General features: G+C 39.1%; 1 protein-coding gene across 2 annotated transcripts; it reads right to left on the reverse strand.

Annotated features, from left to right (window-relative positions):
- Positions 1-14,939, reverse strand: ptbp1a (polypyrimidine tract binding protein 1a). 2 transcript variants are annotated; one of them, XM_038292331.1, is made up of 16 exons: positions 14,838-14,939; positions 14,067-14,123; positions 13,833-13,863; positions 9,591-9,651; positions 9,262-9,434; positions 8,809-8,955; positions 7,712-7,882; positions 7,144-7,254; positions 6,790-6,970; positions 5,036-5,113; positions 4,024-4,184; positions 2,760-2,793; positions 1,736-1,828; positions 793-1,009; positions 585-662; positions 1-444 (listed from the first exon to the last, which is right to left on the reverse strand). In XM_038292331.1, the coding sequence occupies exons 1-16, from the start codon at positions 14,843-14,845 to the stop codon at positions 312-314; spliced, it is 1,734 nt and encodes a 577-aa protein (XP_038148259.1). In that variant the 5' UTR covers positions 14,846-14,939; the 3' UTR covers positions 1-311. The 2 variants fall into 2 exon arrangements, with proteins under 2 accessions (XP_038148259.1, XP_038148261.1); XM_038292333.1 differs by lacking the exon at positions 14,838-14,939 and adding an exon at positions 14,221-14,352.
- Between the last annotated feature and the right edge of the window lie 3,537 nt (positions 14,940-18,476).

The raw sequence follows: 18,476 nt of genomic DNA on the forward strand, positions 1-18,476 counted from the left end.
AGCCAACCTGCCCATTTTGAAAACAACCAAATTGTGCATGAAGTTGGCACAATCCATCTACTAGGGTTGGACATCAAATATGAAAATATAAAACAAAACCAAAAGCTTGGCTCTGTTAGTGTATTTAGGACAAGAAACGACATTGTATGGATCTGATCTGAAATCTAAACTAAATCCGAAGGGAAAATAAATGGGCAACATCCTCATGAAAAAAAAAAAGTTACCAACAGTATAAATATGTTATGAAGGCCATTTTCACTGAAGGCAACAAGAACAGTAGCGTTCAGTTGGCAGGGTGCGAGGAAGGACACTCAGATGGTGGACTTTGAGAAGGACACTCGAAGGTGATGGTTCTCTCCTAGGTCATGGTTGTGGAACTCGATGAGGCACTCGATCGCCTCCTCCACAGAGCCCATCTGGATCAGGGCCATCTTGCGGTCCTTTCTGTTAATCAAAAAATAAAAATATTAATTCTTCCGAAAAGTGTGCAGCTGTGAACAAAGAGGTTATACCTTAATTAGGTCAAACGATTACAAGAGACGTTTTTAACCTCTTAAAATAATTCAGGATAAAAATGAACTTACTGAAAGAACTTGAAGGCTTTGACTGTGGCTCCTGAGCTTGCAAAGAGTCTTTTGAGATCATCCTCCATCACCGAAGGTCTGAAAACACAATGTAAAATTGAATTTGGAAATAAAGGATAAAACTGACCCAGTTTAGTGTACTGTATAGCCCTTTAGGGTTGAATATATAATAAAAGGCAAATAAGTGCTGGCCTGAGGTCTGACTCACGGTATGTTGGAGAGGTGGAGTGTTGCAGATGGAGGGAAGATGTTAGAGTAGTTTTTGGAGCCAGGCTTCTTGAAGCGATGAAGTGGGGAGTTGCTGTAATCCTTGGTAAGACCCTGGTCCTCATGGCCTTCTCTGGGCAGCTGGACTGTCGTATGCTTCGACAACGTCACGCGCATAGCCCTGCCATGAAGACGCTGGCCATTCAGGTGGCTCATGGCTGAGAAGGGGATGGAGATAAACATCTTAGTCCATTTGGACAATTCATGAGTGCCTCAATAATCATTTGTTCCTTCCTGTAGATTTTTCTTTATGTTCTAAAATGTGGATGTAAAACTATGCATGTTAATAATACAGAGCATTGCGCTCAGGAACAAAGCTTAGCAGCTTTACCCTTTGTTTTAATATAACTTGGTAAAAATGAAGCTGCTACAATGCATGTCACTTCAGCTTTTTATTTGCAGGCAAAGAAAGTGATTTTCTTGCCTTTTAAAGTAGTGACTTTGGACAACAAAATTAAATAAACATGTTGGCTGCTTTTTGTGGAGCTCTGCTGACATAAAAAAATACAGTCTCCCTCTCTTTAAGCTCGACTGTAAAATGTAAGAGACTGAAAGAACAGATCAAGGCAAAGCGTATGGACTTTCAATGAAATTAAATGATTTTGTTTATATAATTTTAAAAACCAGATTAATTAGGTTCAACTTTTAATTCGAAAAGCTTTAAGCCAAAATGAAGTATTTTCACAATTTTTATTCAGGAAAGAAATGAAGTATCCCCAAAACAAATATATAAAAATCAGGAAAGAAATGAAGTATCCCCAAAACAAATATATAAAAATCAGGAAAGAAATGAAGTATCCCCAAAACAAATATATAAAAATCAAACTATGAGGAAAATGTTAGCAAGATTGAGAACAGGGATGGTAGAGATACACATCTTTTACCTAGCTGAGCCTGTGTGCCATCAGACATCTGGACTAGAGCGTTCTCCTTTTTATTGAACAGGATCTTCACTCTCATGACATCACCATACACGCCTATGGAAAGAGCAGAGTTTGTCACAACACGAGCGAAGTAAGAAAGTACAACACAGCATACTGGAGCCACACAACCAATCACAGCAACAAAAACGCCTTATCTAATCAGTAATCTTAGTACAGCTAAATGAACAATCTGAGGTTATATTTGCACTATTCTATTAATGATCTGCTTAATTTTGCCAACTAAACCTAGTCAAGTCCTCCATACACAAAGTACCACTAGATTATCTTTAAAAAGAAGAGGCAATGATTCGAGGACAAATCAGCAAGAGTTGCAAGATGAGTAGTTTTGATCAACTGGATCATGGCAGACGAGGAAAGTTGATTAAATGGCCGACTAAGGGCCTAAGCAGAAACATGCAGAAATAAACTACACATGCACATACCTAAACTGATTTAAAAAATAAATAAAGACACTAGAGTGGCATAAACAAAGGAAATGGCAACTCAATTCAAAAAGCAGCAGCATTTCATTTTTTTAATGCATTAAAGAAGCCCGGAAAAGTAAATAAAATATTTTTGCAAAGCTACATCGCTGGTTAAGAATCAGTTGTGTTTTGACCTTTACTCTCAGATGGAAAAAATTTTCATTTCAAATAAATAAAAGCAAAGCAACAGATTAATTAAAAGGACTCTGATCTTTAAGATAATAAAAAATGTTTTTTGCCAAAGGTCATTTAATCAAACCTAAATGAAATGCTGCAGCTTCATGTGGCGTCCCACCTTACTTTTCCTCAATCCCACAACAACCAAACCATTCAAACACCCAAAACAGACACCCCCAGCCTTAAGAGCTCTGTAGTCTGATGAACAATCAGTAGTAAAACAAATAAATAAATGAACAAAGCCAACAACATGAAACAAGACATGCCCACCTCGCCACGTAACAGTAGTAATAAAAAAAGGAGATGAAAGGATGATAACGTACCGAAAAGAATAAAGAGGCAGTGTGGCGTAACGGTCTTTAGAGACAGCAGGGGGAGGGAGCAGCGGGGTGGGGGGGCAAAAGGGGAGAGGGGACAGGGGAAAAGAGGCGGAGCGGAGGACAGTGGAGTGGAGTCGGGACATGTCCGCAGGCCACAGGCGGCGAGGTCCACAGGAAGGCCACAGTACCATGGAGGAAGTAGAGGCATGAGAATGATGGAGGACAAAGTTGGAGTTGAAAGATGATGGGATGAAGAGAAGAAATGATGGGGGGGGGGGGGGGGGGTTGTGGCAAAATCAGGGTGACCAAAGTGGTGCCAAGTTTGGATTTTTAATTTAAGGGTCACATCAAAATTAGGGAACAACGTATGGAGGGGAAAAGGGGGTTTGGGTTGAGGGAGGAGTAGTAATGGGGGGAGTGCCAGAAGGGAGGGAGGAGGAGGACCGAGGGGGACAATTGATCATGGGGAGTGCAGTCAGTTGGCAAGATATGAGGTGAGGGGGGGGGGGGGGGGGGGGGGGGGGGGGATTTAAAAACAAAAAGATGGAGAAGGGGACAGAAATAAAGAGAGAAAAGGTGAAATAAAAAATAAAAAACAAGTCAGTATACACAAAGAAATGTAGTGCTTCAGACAGTAGAGCTGGCTAAATTAAAATGCACTTTCACTATGGGAACACTAGAAGAAAAAGAAGAGAAAAAAAGATTAACAATGAAATACAGAAAAAGGCAGAGACAATATATACTTTTAAATTACACTAACTTTAAAAAAAAAAAATGATTTAATGGTTTAAATAAACGAAATCAGCTTATTTTCCAGGTGCCCACCCTTAAATTTATGTCTTTAATCAGTGCGATGATTATAGTTACATCATTAAACTGCACATTACAGTAAACACTTAAAAAGTAATATTGTCTCTCCAACAACTTAAGAATGATTTAAACTAATGGATAAAAATGAAGATATGAAATGTTAAGTGCTTTTTACTTTCTTTTTAAAAAGAAGTTAGTTTTTAAACAAACTTAAAATTCAGTGAGCAAAGTGGCAGGTCAGAAATGCAGCAGGTTTGGTCAAACACAAAGAGGTCCTGAAAGAAAGGAGCTTTTGACTTGATGCTTGCCTTTATCAAACAACAGTTTATCCTTTTACTAACATGAGGAAAAATTACCCATACTGAATATTTTTCTGAGTAAATAAACTGAAATTCACAAAACATCTCTTACTCAAAAAGCTTTTTAATTTTTTATTCAACTTTAGTGAAGTACTGACCTCAGGGTTCAGATTGCTGACCAACAGCACGTTGTGCCCCCCAGTGGCACCGAGCCCTGACAGGCCAAGCCGGCTAGCTGCGGCCGCTGCAGCGGCTGCCATGCCGGTATGACCCATACCCAGGGATGCCAAGGCACTGGGAATGCCAGGAACTGACAGACCTGTGGAAAAGAAAACAGAAATGTATTAAAATTGTATTTCTTGTGAGAATAAAGCCAAGAATGGGACTGATTATAAAGTATACTAAAACATATTCAGAGATGCACCAGGCAAACGGGCTGTGACTGAATATGAAAACTGATTTGTCAATGCACCACACCAGTTCAACCATGTCGGCGCCGTCCAAGCTGTTACAACAGACAGTTAGGTTTAAGTGGCTAACAGATCGTTTAGTTCCTGCTATATCTTACTGCCAAAGGAAGTTCTGTATTCCACCACAGGAATGTTTTAAAGAACTGATTTGGAGCATAACTGAAAGGCTAATGACACCCTTTCTGAAATCCCAGCTTAGGAAAGGTAGGCTCAACAACATAGTCTACTACTGGCTTGATAAAACTACTAAAACATTTCTCTTATTGACTGTAGCACCACATTTAATTAAGTCTATAGTGCTTTTATTGATACAAGTTACTCAAATGTGAGAAACTGACTATAGCTATGTTTTACAGGAGAGGCAGCATACTGGGACTGAAGTATGGGTTGGGAGCAAAGTTTCTCAAGTTGAATTCAATATTTTCAGGACTAAACCTTCCTGCTAATGGCAGTGATGTTAACCACTAATTGCTAATCAAAGATTAAACAAAAATTAGGTGGTTATAAAACTGTAATGACAGTTTTATTAAAAGCCTGATGCATTTTTACATTTGCTTTAAATATAATTCACTGTAGTATTTTTTAGACTCCAGTTCTTGTCCAGAAGCAAAACACCCTGATATAGGAAACACTACAAAACAATGATTGGTGCACTTAACTTGTAAAAGTTATGTAGCAAATGAATGCATGTTATACTGACCAGCCTGCTGGAAAGCAAACGTTGGGGGGAAGCCATGAGCTCCACCAAAGGGAGAAGCAGAGATTATACCCGGTGCAGCTGATGAAACAAAGAAAATAAAAAAGTCACCAATAAAACTTGATTCTAACAAATGAATAATTTAGAAGAGAATCTAAAAATAGAAGATCAAATCTGATCGGATCGTCGGTTGTTGGATGGATACAAAACGATTATTATTTACACCCCTACTGACCATATGCCTCTATTAATTAAACTAAGCTCTAAAGCCGGGCATACACTGTCAATTTTTGAAATTGACTCCAGGTCAATTTTCCAGTCGTGTGAGAATTTTTTCGATCGTGCATCCTGAGTAGTGTTGTATACAGAGGGTATTTTATGCTCCTGAAGCATAGCCTCTGCAACTGTCAAATCTGTCTCTGTGCACAACCACTTCTGATGGTCGCAAGCCAGCGAAGACAAAAAGCAGCTGTGATTGGTCCTTGGTATGTCTTTACAGCTGTCTGAGTGGTTGTCCTTCTCTATTTGGTGTCAGGACGCGCCATTAAAAAAAAAACGAGGAACTACTAACAACTCTACGGAAGGTTATTTAAAGCGGTTTGTAAGCACAACCACTTGTAAGATCACTCAGACAAATTGTATAAATAAACCCCCTTCGATGTCTAGCAACTCTAGACCAATCTCCGTGACATCTTGCAGACGCGGCGCTGAAATTCTCGTGAGTTCTCGAAGAGGCTCCCTTTTGCGCTTTGGCGGGAAACTGCTGTGCGTCCCTAGAAATTCCAGACCGACAGGGCAGAAGCATATTGCAAAACTGGTTCGCAACCAGACCCAAGCGACATTTGTAGGCATTTAAGTCTAATCTGTCTTTAACAAGGGCCGATTAGCCTCTCAGGACCACCTCCCAATCAGGAATTGTAAGGTCGGGAGAAAATCAAACATGTTTGAAATTCAGTTGGCCGTCGTAAGGTGTTTGTGGCCAAATTCTGCTGCTGGAGCAGAGCTACAATCGTCTACGATCCGATTTACCAGAAACTGTACATGTGCAATCAAGGGCGTTCTTTGTCTTACCAGTGACATCTCTCGGCGCCGAGTGGTTTTGGACATTCAGTGTGAGTAAGATCGCATCAGAGCGTCGGGCCATACGAAGTAAGAACAAACATTGTGAGCTTTTAACTTTTAAACCCTGAAGCTTCGTGGCACAGTTTGAGCTGTACCTGCATGCAACGATCGAAATGTTGTGCAGCGTATGCCCGGCTTGACAAGTAAAACCTAACCATCCGTTAGACATTTTATATGGGTAAAACCCAGAACCAATTTATGCTCAGACTCACTGGAGGAGTTCTGGATAAAGAATATGTAGAGTCAAGTCTTTCCACTCTTAAAAAAAAAAGTTGTTCAGTTTTGCCTTATAGTGATGACCTATTGTTTCATCCACTGCCTGGAGGACACCTGTCTGGTCACCAGTTTTCCTCATGGTTTTGTAGCCTATCCAAGATCTTTTAGAAGCTAAGCAAATCTTTAGAGGCGTCGTTGGTTAAATTATGGTTAAAAGCAAATTTTTCGAGAACTTAGAAAACTCATTTATAATATCTACATTTTCTGTGACACTGAATTTGAGGATTTCATCACCTAGAAACCATGGTCATCATAACAAGAAACAAGTGACAGAAAATATAACAACCAAAATCTTTCCCCCGGTACACATTTCAGAAGTAAAGACTAATGATAACAAAATACATATATATATATCTTACAAAAGGCTGCAGCTGCCATTGTCTGGTGGTCGAGTGAGGGGTGTGAATCTGCTGTAGGAAGGTCAGGGCGGGTGTAGTCCCTGCTTTTGTCATTGTTGTACTTGACATTGAGGCTTGTCAGCTTCGAGAAGCTGATTCTCAGGGTACAGCAAGCATTGTAGATGTTCTGGCCATCTAGAGACTAAAAACAAAAATCAGTTATTAGAGGTTTGCTGAAATATTTGGTCTAACAACTTAGAAAATGTTCTGCAAAGCCATTAGATAGATTAAGACCTGTTTTATCAAAGCAAATTTAAACAAATATCTAAAGATATGTGAACCAGTGGAGAAAACATCAAGTGAAACCAGTCTTACCAGTTTAGCATGCTGAGCTGTCATGGCATCAGCATACTGGATCAATGCCTGGAACTGGTTGTTCTTGGTAAAAGTGATGATCTTGAGCACAGTTCCAAACTTTGAAAAAATCTGAAATCAAAAAGGGGAGTTTAAGATTTCTTTCAAAACATAAACATTTTACCAGTAAAAAAGTACTAAAAGACAAACAATTTGCTTTAAAGATTAATAATTTACTTCAGTCAACATCCCCATTCTTTTACCATAGGGGGAGAAAAAAGAAAAGTCATAAACTAAATATTTTAGTTTATTTTTAGTAGCTCAGTAGGTGGTAGTCTTCCTGTGCACAAGTTAGCATAATCAAAAGCAGGCTTCTGTTTATCCCTGGCATTGATAAAATGCAGCCAGCCAATTTTACACACATGAGCTTTAGTTACAAAAACACTTTCTAATACGATGGGGGAAATAATAAACGCAAAAATATGTTGGACCCAAGATCACTATTCAAAATTGTGTTCCAATAATCTAAGATCATACATATCTTTAATAAAGATAAATATATCTTTAAATATGGCCACAGTGGTACTACCTGATGCAGGACGTCCAGGGTGACGGGGTAGAAAAGGTTTTCCACAATGACTCTGAGAACAGGGCTTTGGGCTACGCCTCCTGCCATACTGCTTGCATCTGTAGGGATGGCCATACTCGCCATTCCACCTCCATGCAGGGCGTTGACTGCCTGCAGAGCTGCCTGGGCACGCTGAAAGAAATAGATATTATCTCAGTTTAGTCGTTGAAATGGGTGGGGGGGCTTGAACTTGTCAGGTTGCAAGAAAAAGCTAATTGGAAGGGGGTTAATAAAAAGGTTCCTACACATCAAAACACAAATCAAACTCACTACTCAGCATTATGGCAGATGGGTCTATAGAGGTCAAGATTTAAATAAGATATGAAGAAAATGGAACAGATAATAGGAAAATGTAACAGGGAAGGTATAAGAACAGCAATAGGGATGGGTGCTAAAACCTGGTATGAAAATGGCCCTGGGGTACATCAACAAGCTTCAGCCTTATTGGTTATTTTAGAGGTTTTATTAAGGTGGTATTTCCCTTATTACAGAGTTTCCAAATCAGATAACATTATTCTGCCCATCTCCTGTTCCTGGACTGAGTGGAGGGGCCAAAGCTCCGCCCCCAGCTGTTGGTCTAACTTACTCTAAACAACACTTGTAAATTTAGTGACTTCATCAGGATAATTTGAGGCTTTACAGACACATTTAATTTTTTCCCTAAAGTGACAAGCAATATTCTATATCCCTTAGTTCTATGGCAGTAAGGACACAGATTAGTTTGACATAAGGATGGAACGATAACGGGGGGAACAAAAATACAAGGAACCAGTAAGGGGACAAGAGAAAAAAGGAATAGGGATGGACAAGGGATAGATTGATGAAAAAAGGAAGGAAGGGGTGAATACACGAGGACATTGGGGTGGGGTCAGTAGCAAATGGACTAGGAGGGAAGGAATGAATAACATTAATTAGAAAGAAGTTTCAACAGAAATCTGGATCCTATTGTCTGCAGGCAACATGTGCAATTTGACCCTTTAAATTGACATTTTTACTTTAAATGAAGAAAACCCCCAAAGCCAACATGATTGCATGGTTTAACGGTCACCCTTACTTACCACTTGGTTAGGAGAGTTGTCTGTCTTGAGCTCCTTATGAGTCGAGTACTGCATGTAAATGGGTTGGTTTCTGATGACAGGAGTGACAGAAGAATAGTAGCTCACCATCGTCTGTGCACACTCTTCACTGTTAAGCTCCAGAAAGGCCTGCAGGGGGAGCACCAGAGAAAAGACATTAGTGCCCCACAGTTAACGCTCTTTGATGGCACATTTTATTTGCTACAAATTATTACGTTTTACCAAGAAAAAACAAAAACACAAAGGGTTAAAAAATCATCCCATTTGAATTTTTAAAACAAGCAGCACATCTAAAACCAAAGCAATAGGAATTAGACTTTCAGGTCATTATAGCAAGTGGACCCCTTATGTCTAGCTTTGGGGTAAACCTTTTATTAGACCAGTACTGCAAACCTTACAGGTTTGGTAGAAAGACCTGCATGTACTTTTCCTTACCTGATTTTTCCCTTTCAACATCAGCAGATTAGTGACCTTCCCAAAAGGCAGTCCCAGGCTTATAACCTCAGCCTCGTTGATGTCATTGGGCAGTTTGCGTACGTGGACCACACGTGATGGGACACCAGGACTGCGGACATCTCCTTTGAATTTTTTGCTGTCGTTGCCATTGGCTGCAGGAGAAAACAGAGGTTGATACAATCAGGGAGGGAACATAAGGCTCTGGTTCTTTGTGAATAATGGATTGAGCGTCATGGCAACACAAACAAGACAGACACTAGGCACTTAAAAAAAAAAAAAGGATTAAACCTTTCCAACCCCCTCCCTACCTGAGTTCATGATATAGGGTCCGTTGGATATGCAGGAAGAAAAGAGTTCGTCAGATCCCCTCTGCATGAGAAAAAATATAAATAAAAGCTTATTATACTGGGTAACAGATGAAAGCTATAGCAGGTGAGAAGCACAGATCTCACGTTACTCAGCAATTGAATGAAAACCAAGGAAGTAATGTGATAACCAAGAGATCTACCAGAAACAATGAAGAAGAAACTCCACCCTTCTCACTAGAAACAATTCTGTTGCCAAACTTGTCGAGTGTAAGAGTCTATATCCCTTCTCACTATCCTTCTACAAAAGAGTTTGTAAATTAACCCTTTTTAAGAACTGAACTAAGGTTTGGCAATATGCTATGTGTATAACAAGGATAATACAAACATTCTTTGCCAGACACTTCAACTGAGAGAACATTTTAGTCAGTGAAAAAAAAAAAAATCAGCTTGAAACCAAGCGGCAGCATCATGTTGGGCTGATTGTGTGAATTGGTTAGAGTTATGGAGTACAGATTCGCCTTAAAATAGGACAACCCCCAAAAGACCATTTGACACTGGAGCAAAGGCTAATTTTCACCTAAATCACAATCCAAACACGCACTGCAAATTATTTCTTTTGATAAAAGCGTATTAAAGTGAAAAAACTAAAGTCCACACCTTAATCTAATAGGAAAACTGTAGCAATTTTTTTTTTAAATGCCATAAAGTGACTTTTTATTTCAACTTTATATTTTTACAAGCTACAAGTTAACAGAAACACTGACAAGCAGGGCAATATGGGAACCGCTTGCTGTGTGTCCTGTTCAACTTCTCCTTAGGAAATATAAAGTGCTGTTTCAGGCCTGTTTCCATGGCTCAGTGTATTTGGAGCTCACCATGATGAAGTATAGAAGTCACAAGAAGTGGCTCAGCAGTCTGGGCTCTACAATGGCTGTCCTGTTCAGGCTGAGACTAGGGCCATTGTTACAGAGCACTGCACACATATGGAGCCGCAACGAGACTCTAGTATTTGAAGAGCCCAGTGCGCCTTTAACAGCAGCCACCAAAAAACAGGTTTGCTAGCATTCTTCTCAAACTTGCACATCCAAATAATCAAGGTGCAGTCAATGAAAATATTCAAGTTTGAGAGAGGGAAGGGGCTGGACTGAAGTTCTGAAAAGGGACAGTTACTAGCCATCCCTACAGAAGCAAAGAACTGATTATACGTAACAATTATAATGGCCAGAGATGTAAACCTATAACTTAAAGACAGGAGCGACTCTAACATGCTGTCAGACTTTTTTGCCACTTTGCTTCATTGAAGGTTCAGAACCGTATAGTCATTCATGTTTCATCCCCATCAAACAGTGTAAATAATCCAAGACTTGGTCTGGGACCATTTAAGTTTTTGCTCTGACATGCCTATACTTCAGCAATACTTCTTTTGCAAATAGCAGCAAGACTTAAGAATAGACAGAGATGCCCTCTACAGGATGGTTGTGACATCACTGAAAGAATCCCTTCAGAGCAGAAGTTATGTTTATGGGATGGAACAAACTTTAATCTAATAATCCATTAAATGGACAAATCCAACAATCAGTGTCTGCAATCAGTTTCATCATGTAGAAAAACTACACAATATCCATACTTTAAGAATTCTTTCAAACGCAGAAGGTATAACAAAAAAATCTATCCTGAGAATCAGCGAGCCTCGGCTAGAGGATCCTTTCAAACCAAATTAACCCTTCAAACAAAAACAACTAAATTCTAAATAGGTCTTGGTGAAGCTCAAAATATTAAGATGTAAAAAAGGTTAGGGCTGTAATACTGGGGTCAAAAGTTCCACCAAGAGACAAAATGCAAACGATTGTAAAAAGGTGTGATGGGAAGGGAAATAAAAGAAGCTAAACTTTCAACAGATAAATGGAGATAATAGAGAGAAGCCCAATCCGACTCGGGTGAATAATTCAGCAGACATTCTAGAAACAGCTTGAGGTTTCTTAAAAGATTGTGGCCCAGATGTTAAAGTGTAAAAAGAAACTAGCGTTAAAGTAGGCCGTGATCCTCAGTGCATTTTCAAAGCCCTTTCATCTAAAGACAGTGAAATGTGTCTCAGCTTGTTTACTCATTTTGTTTGGGCTGGACTAGCAGTGTAATAGTAACCTTCAGGAAAAGTTGACACATCGCTGGCTAACACCCCAAAACAGCAAAACATCTTTATGTTAACAGCTATGGTCAGATGTCCATTTTTTACCGCAGCAGCATTTGGGAAAAACTTATCATATGGAGATATTTAGCCGCATTACAAGGTTAAAGTGAACATATTATGTGGTTCTAGTTAGAGGCCGCAGAACAAAGACCTCACAGGAAAAGCCTAAGAGGAGAAGGCTACAGGTAGAAACATGTTTCTACTACAAAAAGCCTTCTTCAGAAGAAGGGGGGAGGGAACAGGGCTTCAACAGGGGGGCTAAAAAGGGGGAGATTGGAATGTGACCACAGCATGCCAGACGTTGTGCCCAGACAGAATAATTACAGATTCGACCCAGGCAAGGCTCCATAAGTCGGCATCATCATCATCACCACATGGTGTCATGAGCAGAAAACAGAAAAAGTTTAAACTCCTATCTTCTACTGGTAAGGATTTTAAAAAAGGGAACGGCATCTGAGTATTCTTTTGTCAAAGATGTCTGACTAAAATGAATAGTGTCGGGTGTGTCCATGTAATAGACGCATGTAGCAGAGATCTTGTTTAAACACTGTAAAGACCTTTGGTCAAGAGTCTAAGCGCTGCTGTGGGAGGATGGTTATGACTCTGAGTTACAATCAATTAGACACCCCCACACCACCGTTACCAGGGATCAGTGCCCAGGAAAGTATTTTTATAGGGGGTACATTATTGAACCCACACAAAGCATGACCTACATTAATGCAACACTAAAATGATTTCTATTCCCTTCCCTATAACAGCTTAGTGACACTATGTTTTGGTAATGCTCTCCCAAAAAACACAAAAAAACATCTTTTGGCCTAAATCAGGCGTCTCAACATTCCAGTAAGGCCGTGAGACCATGCAAATAACAGGAAGTGTCATTTCTACGGGAACAAATGCAAAACAAACATAGGGCAGGAAAACAAGGAGCCCCGCCTATGAAAAATGCTTTTAACTAAATTATTGCACATTCAGCATTCCCAGTCCTGGGTTGAACAGTGAGTTAAACAAGCTGACAGTTCAGATGTACATAATAATGTTTCAATACAGTCTCGTCAGCAAACTGAAAACCTATGACATGCAGGCAACTGTTACAACAGCCCTTATAAAGAAAGCTGAGGCTGTGTGCATGAGAACTTGATGTGTTTTTCTTCAAGAAAATTAATTTGTCTCCTTGCCAAATAGTACCAACACATTCCTTTCTCCTTAGATTTGTTCCCATTTGATTAAAACCATAGTGTTCATCATGTTTTTCTTCCTATTTATTAAGTTACCAAAAAATAAACAAACATACAAATGCACACAACTCATCTACAATGTAATAAGTATAAATGAATCTAAAGATTTACCCCATGCATCCAATTAAGAATTTCAATCTGGTTAGAATAAGTATTTATGCAAACTGAGATATACAACATAAATAGACAAGATCCACTCGGGCCAAGTTCTCAAAAGCTACAACAAACATCTTCACAAACGTCATGGATTACCAAAAGGTATTCATTCACCGTTTTCTATAAGGTTCCAGATACGAATTGGGGTTTAGAAGACAATCTTTTATTTAAAAATGTGGATAAAAATGTGCAGTGGTGCATATAAATACATGCTATTGGTAGAGATATTTAAAAGATAAAGCATCGATTAGTTTGTACGCACTTAATCAATTGTTAGAATGATCACCAAATCAATTATTTTGATTAATTTACGTGGGAAATCCAACAAATTCCTACTGCAGGGCGATTCACTGATGCACATTTAATGTTAACAGAAATTTAGACCCATTAAGGAAAACACAAAGTAAAGCTAAAAGTAAAATTTAAGATGGGTTTTTTAATAAATTGAGACCAAATACTCGTGAATCTAACACATTTAATCATCTAACCCTGGAGATGCATAAATAAACTGTTCCATTTCTGATCTGGCAATCAGAGGTCTTAAAAGACTGAGAGTGCGGCCAATAAAAGCTTTTATATAAGTGCTAAACTGTCTAGCCCTAATCAACAGCCAAAAGTCAATACAAAGCAGTAAAAACAAAAAAGTCAAACGTTGCCTACCTTTGTGCCAACTGATATGTCATGGACACTGCTGTGAAAGAAAAAAGGAAAGTTCAACATTGGCAGCTGATAAAAACGACAACAGATCATTAAATTTTTGTTAGGAAAATAAAGTTATCCGTATAAGTGAAAGTTGTGACTTCCTCCTTTTAAGATCGGTTATTTAAAATGTGGCGGAGGAAGTTAAAATGAGACATTCAGTGCCCCCCCCCCCCAAAATAAATAAATACTTACTCAATTTCAGGGACGTAGCCGGATCCCAGAGGGTACAACTCAGTGGCGTCTAAACGGCTAAAAGATACAAGCACAAAAAAAAACTTCAGGAGTGGAAAATTTACAACAGATAACAATGACACCAGAGTCGATTAAGTTGTTTTTCGCTTCACACCTTTTCAGCCCTTTTGTTGAAATCGGTTAAACTAGCAGAACACGTTTGAACAACACAATACTCTTATTACTCTCGGATAAGATAACTTGATTAAATCAACGTGAAATGTTGAGGCCAGACATCTTCAACATGGCCCTGAAACTCCGCGGACAAATGAATGCGGAAATGGGACACGTTGCTTAAGCTAACCTCTCGAGCTCGCGTAAAAATCAACTTACAAAGGTACAGTTAGCCACTGAGACTGCGAGAAAACAACAAACCGTTGGTGAAAATTAAGCCAATAAAAAAACTATTTTGCGTTTCATCAAACAAATCTTTCTTTGGAGTTGTGTTTGCACATAACAGGCATATATAACAATTAAAAATACCAACTTGTAAAGAATAGCAGTGACGCTACCAAAAGCTAGCAGCTAGTTAGCGTTTCCTCCTGCTAACTGTTGCATGTTTTGAAGAGGGAAAAAAAAGTGTTTGGGGTAAAGTTTTACCGCTCCAATGGTTAAACAGCGGCAACCAGAGAAGTCAAAACACTCACATAAACGCTAAACATGCTGTATACATTCACTTTTAAACGATTCTTTTAGAAAATTAAGTATTTAAGTAAGCTTCTTTTTACTTACCCGTCCATTGCACAAGAAAAAAACTGCAGGTCTGAAGCGAAGGTAGGGCGGCAGACTTGCTTGATTTTCTTACAAAATGGCTGAACACGCCGAGGCGAGCGCTGATTAGTCCAGGCAGCTCCAGGAGCCAAAAAGGGGAGGAGACAGGTCCAAAGGCGAGCGCTGATTGGCCAAGACGACCATCATTTTGATAAAAAAAAAAGAAGGCCGCGGCAAAATTTCCAGCAGGATCTATGAAGTGGTTTAGGTTTTGTTTGAGTCCAAAGTGATGGGTAACTGCGAATGAGCTCACGAAAACACTGCAGCGCATTTCCTAACGTGTCTCAGTGTGTAAGAGAGTCTACCCACTTGATTCTACAAACTAACAGTTGGGAATATAAAGTGCATTTACTGTCTACATATTTCAACGAAGTTAAACTCCTCTTCTAAGTAAAAAGTAAAAAATCTTTCCACTGCAAGGCTTTTCATGCTGGAAGGGAGCCCCACACCCCAGCCTGGAGGTTTTCGTCTTTCCTTACATTTATATCAATCTCCCAATCAGGGGCGGATTTAGGAAATTTGGAGCTGTAGGCAAAGACAGGCATGGGGCCCTCTCAATTGAGAAGACAACACATAAAACAGACCCATTATACACAAGAGTGTAACTTTGTGTTGCAGACATCCCAAGTCTCCTGGAAGTTCCAGGAGTCTCCCTGATATCGGTAGTTGTTCACGGATGCCAGCGAGTCAGATAAATTATCCCAGATTTTAGACTGCGCAGTGGTGTTTTTTAATGTGAGTGAGAGCGGCCATGCAGGCAAAACAATAATTTGTGCATCATGTGCAGATTAGAACTACTGAGACTGCGCAGACAACAAGAGAACGCGGGGTGTGGGGAGGAGGTTGCTGGTGAAACCTGTGCAGCGTATCTGTCCAAAACGATGCTCTGTTCAACCAGCATTCCAGGCGACTGGTTGATCAGAGAGCTGATTGGGTCCGTCTGCTAGGTTTCTCTGGGTTACTCTCTAGTAGTCACCTAGTTACCACTCAAAGCTGTGCATCCTGTGAAACAGCAGAGGTTGAATCCTCGAGTAAAAAAACAAAAATATCAGACTAATTTTACAGCAGAATATACTAAAGTATATCCACATCTAGTGAAGGTGAGGAACAGTGGCGGATCTAGACCAAATGTACCAGGGGGCCAGCATGTTTTCATGGGGGCCCAGAAAAGCATGAAATAAAAAAAAAAACAGGGCAAGAGATTTAAATATATTAAGAGAGCTGCATGAAGTGAAATTTATTTTCAGTTAGGTTCGATAAAAATTCTATCACTTATGAGGTCAATATGCATTTCTAATTTAGGAATTTTACATATTTTTGACTTAATTTAAGTTAAAACTACCGTTTTCTATCAAATTTAGATTAGAATTCAAGAAAAACTTAAATTCATCTGTAAAAATTAGAGCATTTTTTTTTTCTATTTGTTGTGAAGAAAAAAACATTTAGCAGATAAAAACTGGGATCCTATCTCAGTACCACTGAAGCTATCACCTTACTGTTTTTGAATAGTTAGTAAAACAGAACTTGTAAAGAAAAATAGTGAAATAGATCCAAATGACCTATCAGTAACCATGTCTGTTCCAGAGCATATCATCAATAGAATTTCTTGTAAGTATTATGTCTTCAGTACAGGGGCCATAACAGGGGCCAGGACATGATCTACAGGGGCACTGGCCCCCCTTGGCCCCTGTCTAGAACCGCCCATGGTGAGGAATGATGACACAGTGGTGACTGTATGCTGAAGTCCCATGAAAAACAGAAAGCACAACCGATGTTCAAGACTACAAAATCGAAAGTATTAAAAATAAAAGACCAATACTGTTCTGTTTTGTGTTTAAGAAACTACTGTTAGTTGTTCCTAACTACTGTTGCCCAAAAACATTAATGTATATAAAAAAAATACCGAATAACAGCCAATTCCAATGCCAAAGTTGATAAAGGATGCATCCCTAGAAGTACAAATTCATTCCATCCATCGTAAAAAAAAATCTGGATATGCTGCATTTTAAATATAGTATATCATTTTTTTTCTTGTAAGCTTTGTGATAAACTTGGAGATATATTTTATTACATGTTGCATATCCCAGTAAATCTGTTTCACCTTTAAATCTGTTGCTCTCCCTACTTCTCTCTGTGCTCTGTTTAAAGAGATTTATGAAACTCTTTATGAATATAATGATGCCAGAAACAACATTTCAAGATATGTAGAAGCTCTGCAGTCTGATTCTGTCTATTCAATAAGAAAACATTTTGTTAATTTTAACCCGTAACTGGAAATCATGGTCCTCTGAGAAGCCAAGATTTTTTCAACAAGTAAAGAAGAACATTTACACTGTTTTCTCAAGCTTCTTGCATTATATTATTAACTTGTATAAACTTACAATCTGTTGCTGTTTTTAGCTGAAAAAGCTCCGTATCTGTAACGAATGGATTTTTCGGTGGCATCTCTAATTTATTTTAAGCAACCTGTCTCCTATCTTTTACTTAAACATGCATCAAAGTAGCTGCCATTTGGTGCTGCTGTGTTTCTCTCCTTGCGACCGCAAATCAGATGTCTGAAAGTAACAGATACAATCATGTTAAACTGAGAGACGGGACAAGGAGCAGCGCGAGAAAGGAAAAAAACACGGACTCAAAACTCTCTGAATACATTGAGCTGCATCCAACTGCATGAATCATGAGCAGACAAGAGAGAGGAGAGCAGGAGGCGGGGTTACGAATCTACTCGCTAGGGAGAGCAGAGTTCGGTGCTTTTATATGTTGTCGCCAAAGTCTCCAGTAGCAGAATAAAAGTAGCAAGATTTAGCACTAGGACCTTTTTTGAAATAAAAAGTCTGAAAAGTCACTAAATACAGCGACAAAAGCAACAGTGCTCTTTGCACTGTTTGTTTTCAAATGGTTTCCTGCTGTCTGTGTGGATCTTTCTGAACATGTGCAGTAAAATGACTGATCCAATGTGGTGGACACTGAATGCATTCTGATGGCATTTTAGAGAAAGGATTTTAATCAAAAACAAAATTAATGTGCACAAATAAGGAATAGTTGTATTAAGACTCCGACAATCTTCTGCTGTCCAGAAAAATAATCATCCCCAGCATGATGATGCTTCTGCCACATCAAGTGGTGGATGCTGGGAAATGTACCATACTGCAAAAGGTTCAGTTTTGGTCTAATCTTACTATCTTAAGCACTCACTTGCTTTCTGCAGCAAACTCAATGCCACACTCTGTACATACAGAGTTTAGAGTGCAGCAGTGATCAAATGTAAACATGGTGATCAAATATAAACATAAGACTGAGATTTGATTTACAGTTTTCCAACATTCAGCACTTTTTTCAGATAGTAAATTAACATTTCTATTCCTTAAAGTGCAGCAGTGATCAAATGTAAACAATTTTGGAGAAAAACCATGGTGTAAAAAACACATTTACATTCAGAGCATTAATATATATGCAGTATTTTTGGTTTGGTGTTGTCAGTGTGATGCAGAGTCTGTGACATGATTTAGAGTTTTTTCAACAGTTCAGCAGTCTGATGGGGTGGGGAAGAAACTGTTGCAGAATCTGCTAGACGTGCATCAAATGCTGCAAAGTCTCTTC

Source organism: Cyprinodon tularosa, unplaced genomic scaffold (assembly GCF_016077235.1).
Source record: "Cyprinodon tularosa strain WSP-4 unplaced genomic scaffold, ASM1607723v1 ctg310, whole genome shotgun sequence".
Lineage (NCBI taxonomy): Eukaryota > Metazoa > Chordata > Actinopteri > Cyprinodontiformes > Cyprinodontidae > Cyprinodon > Cyprinodon tularosa.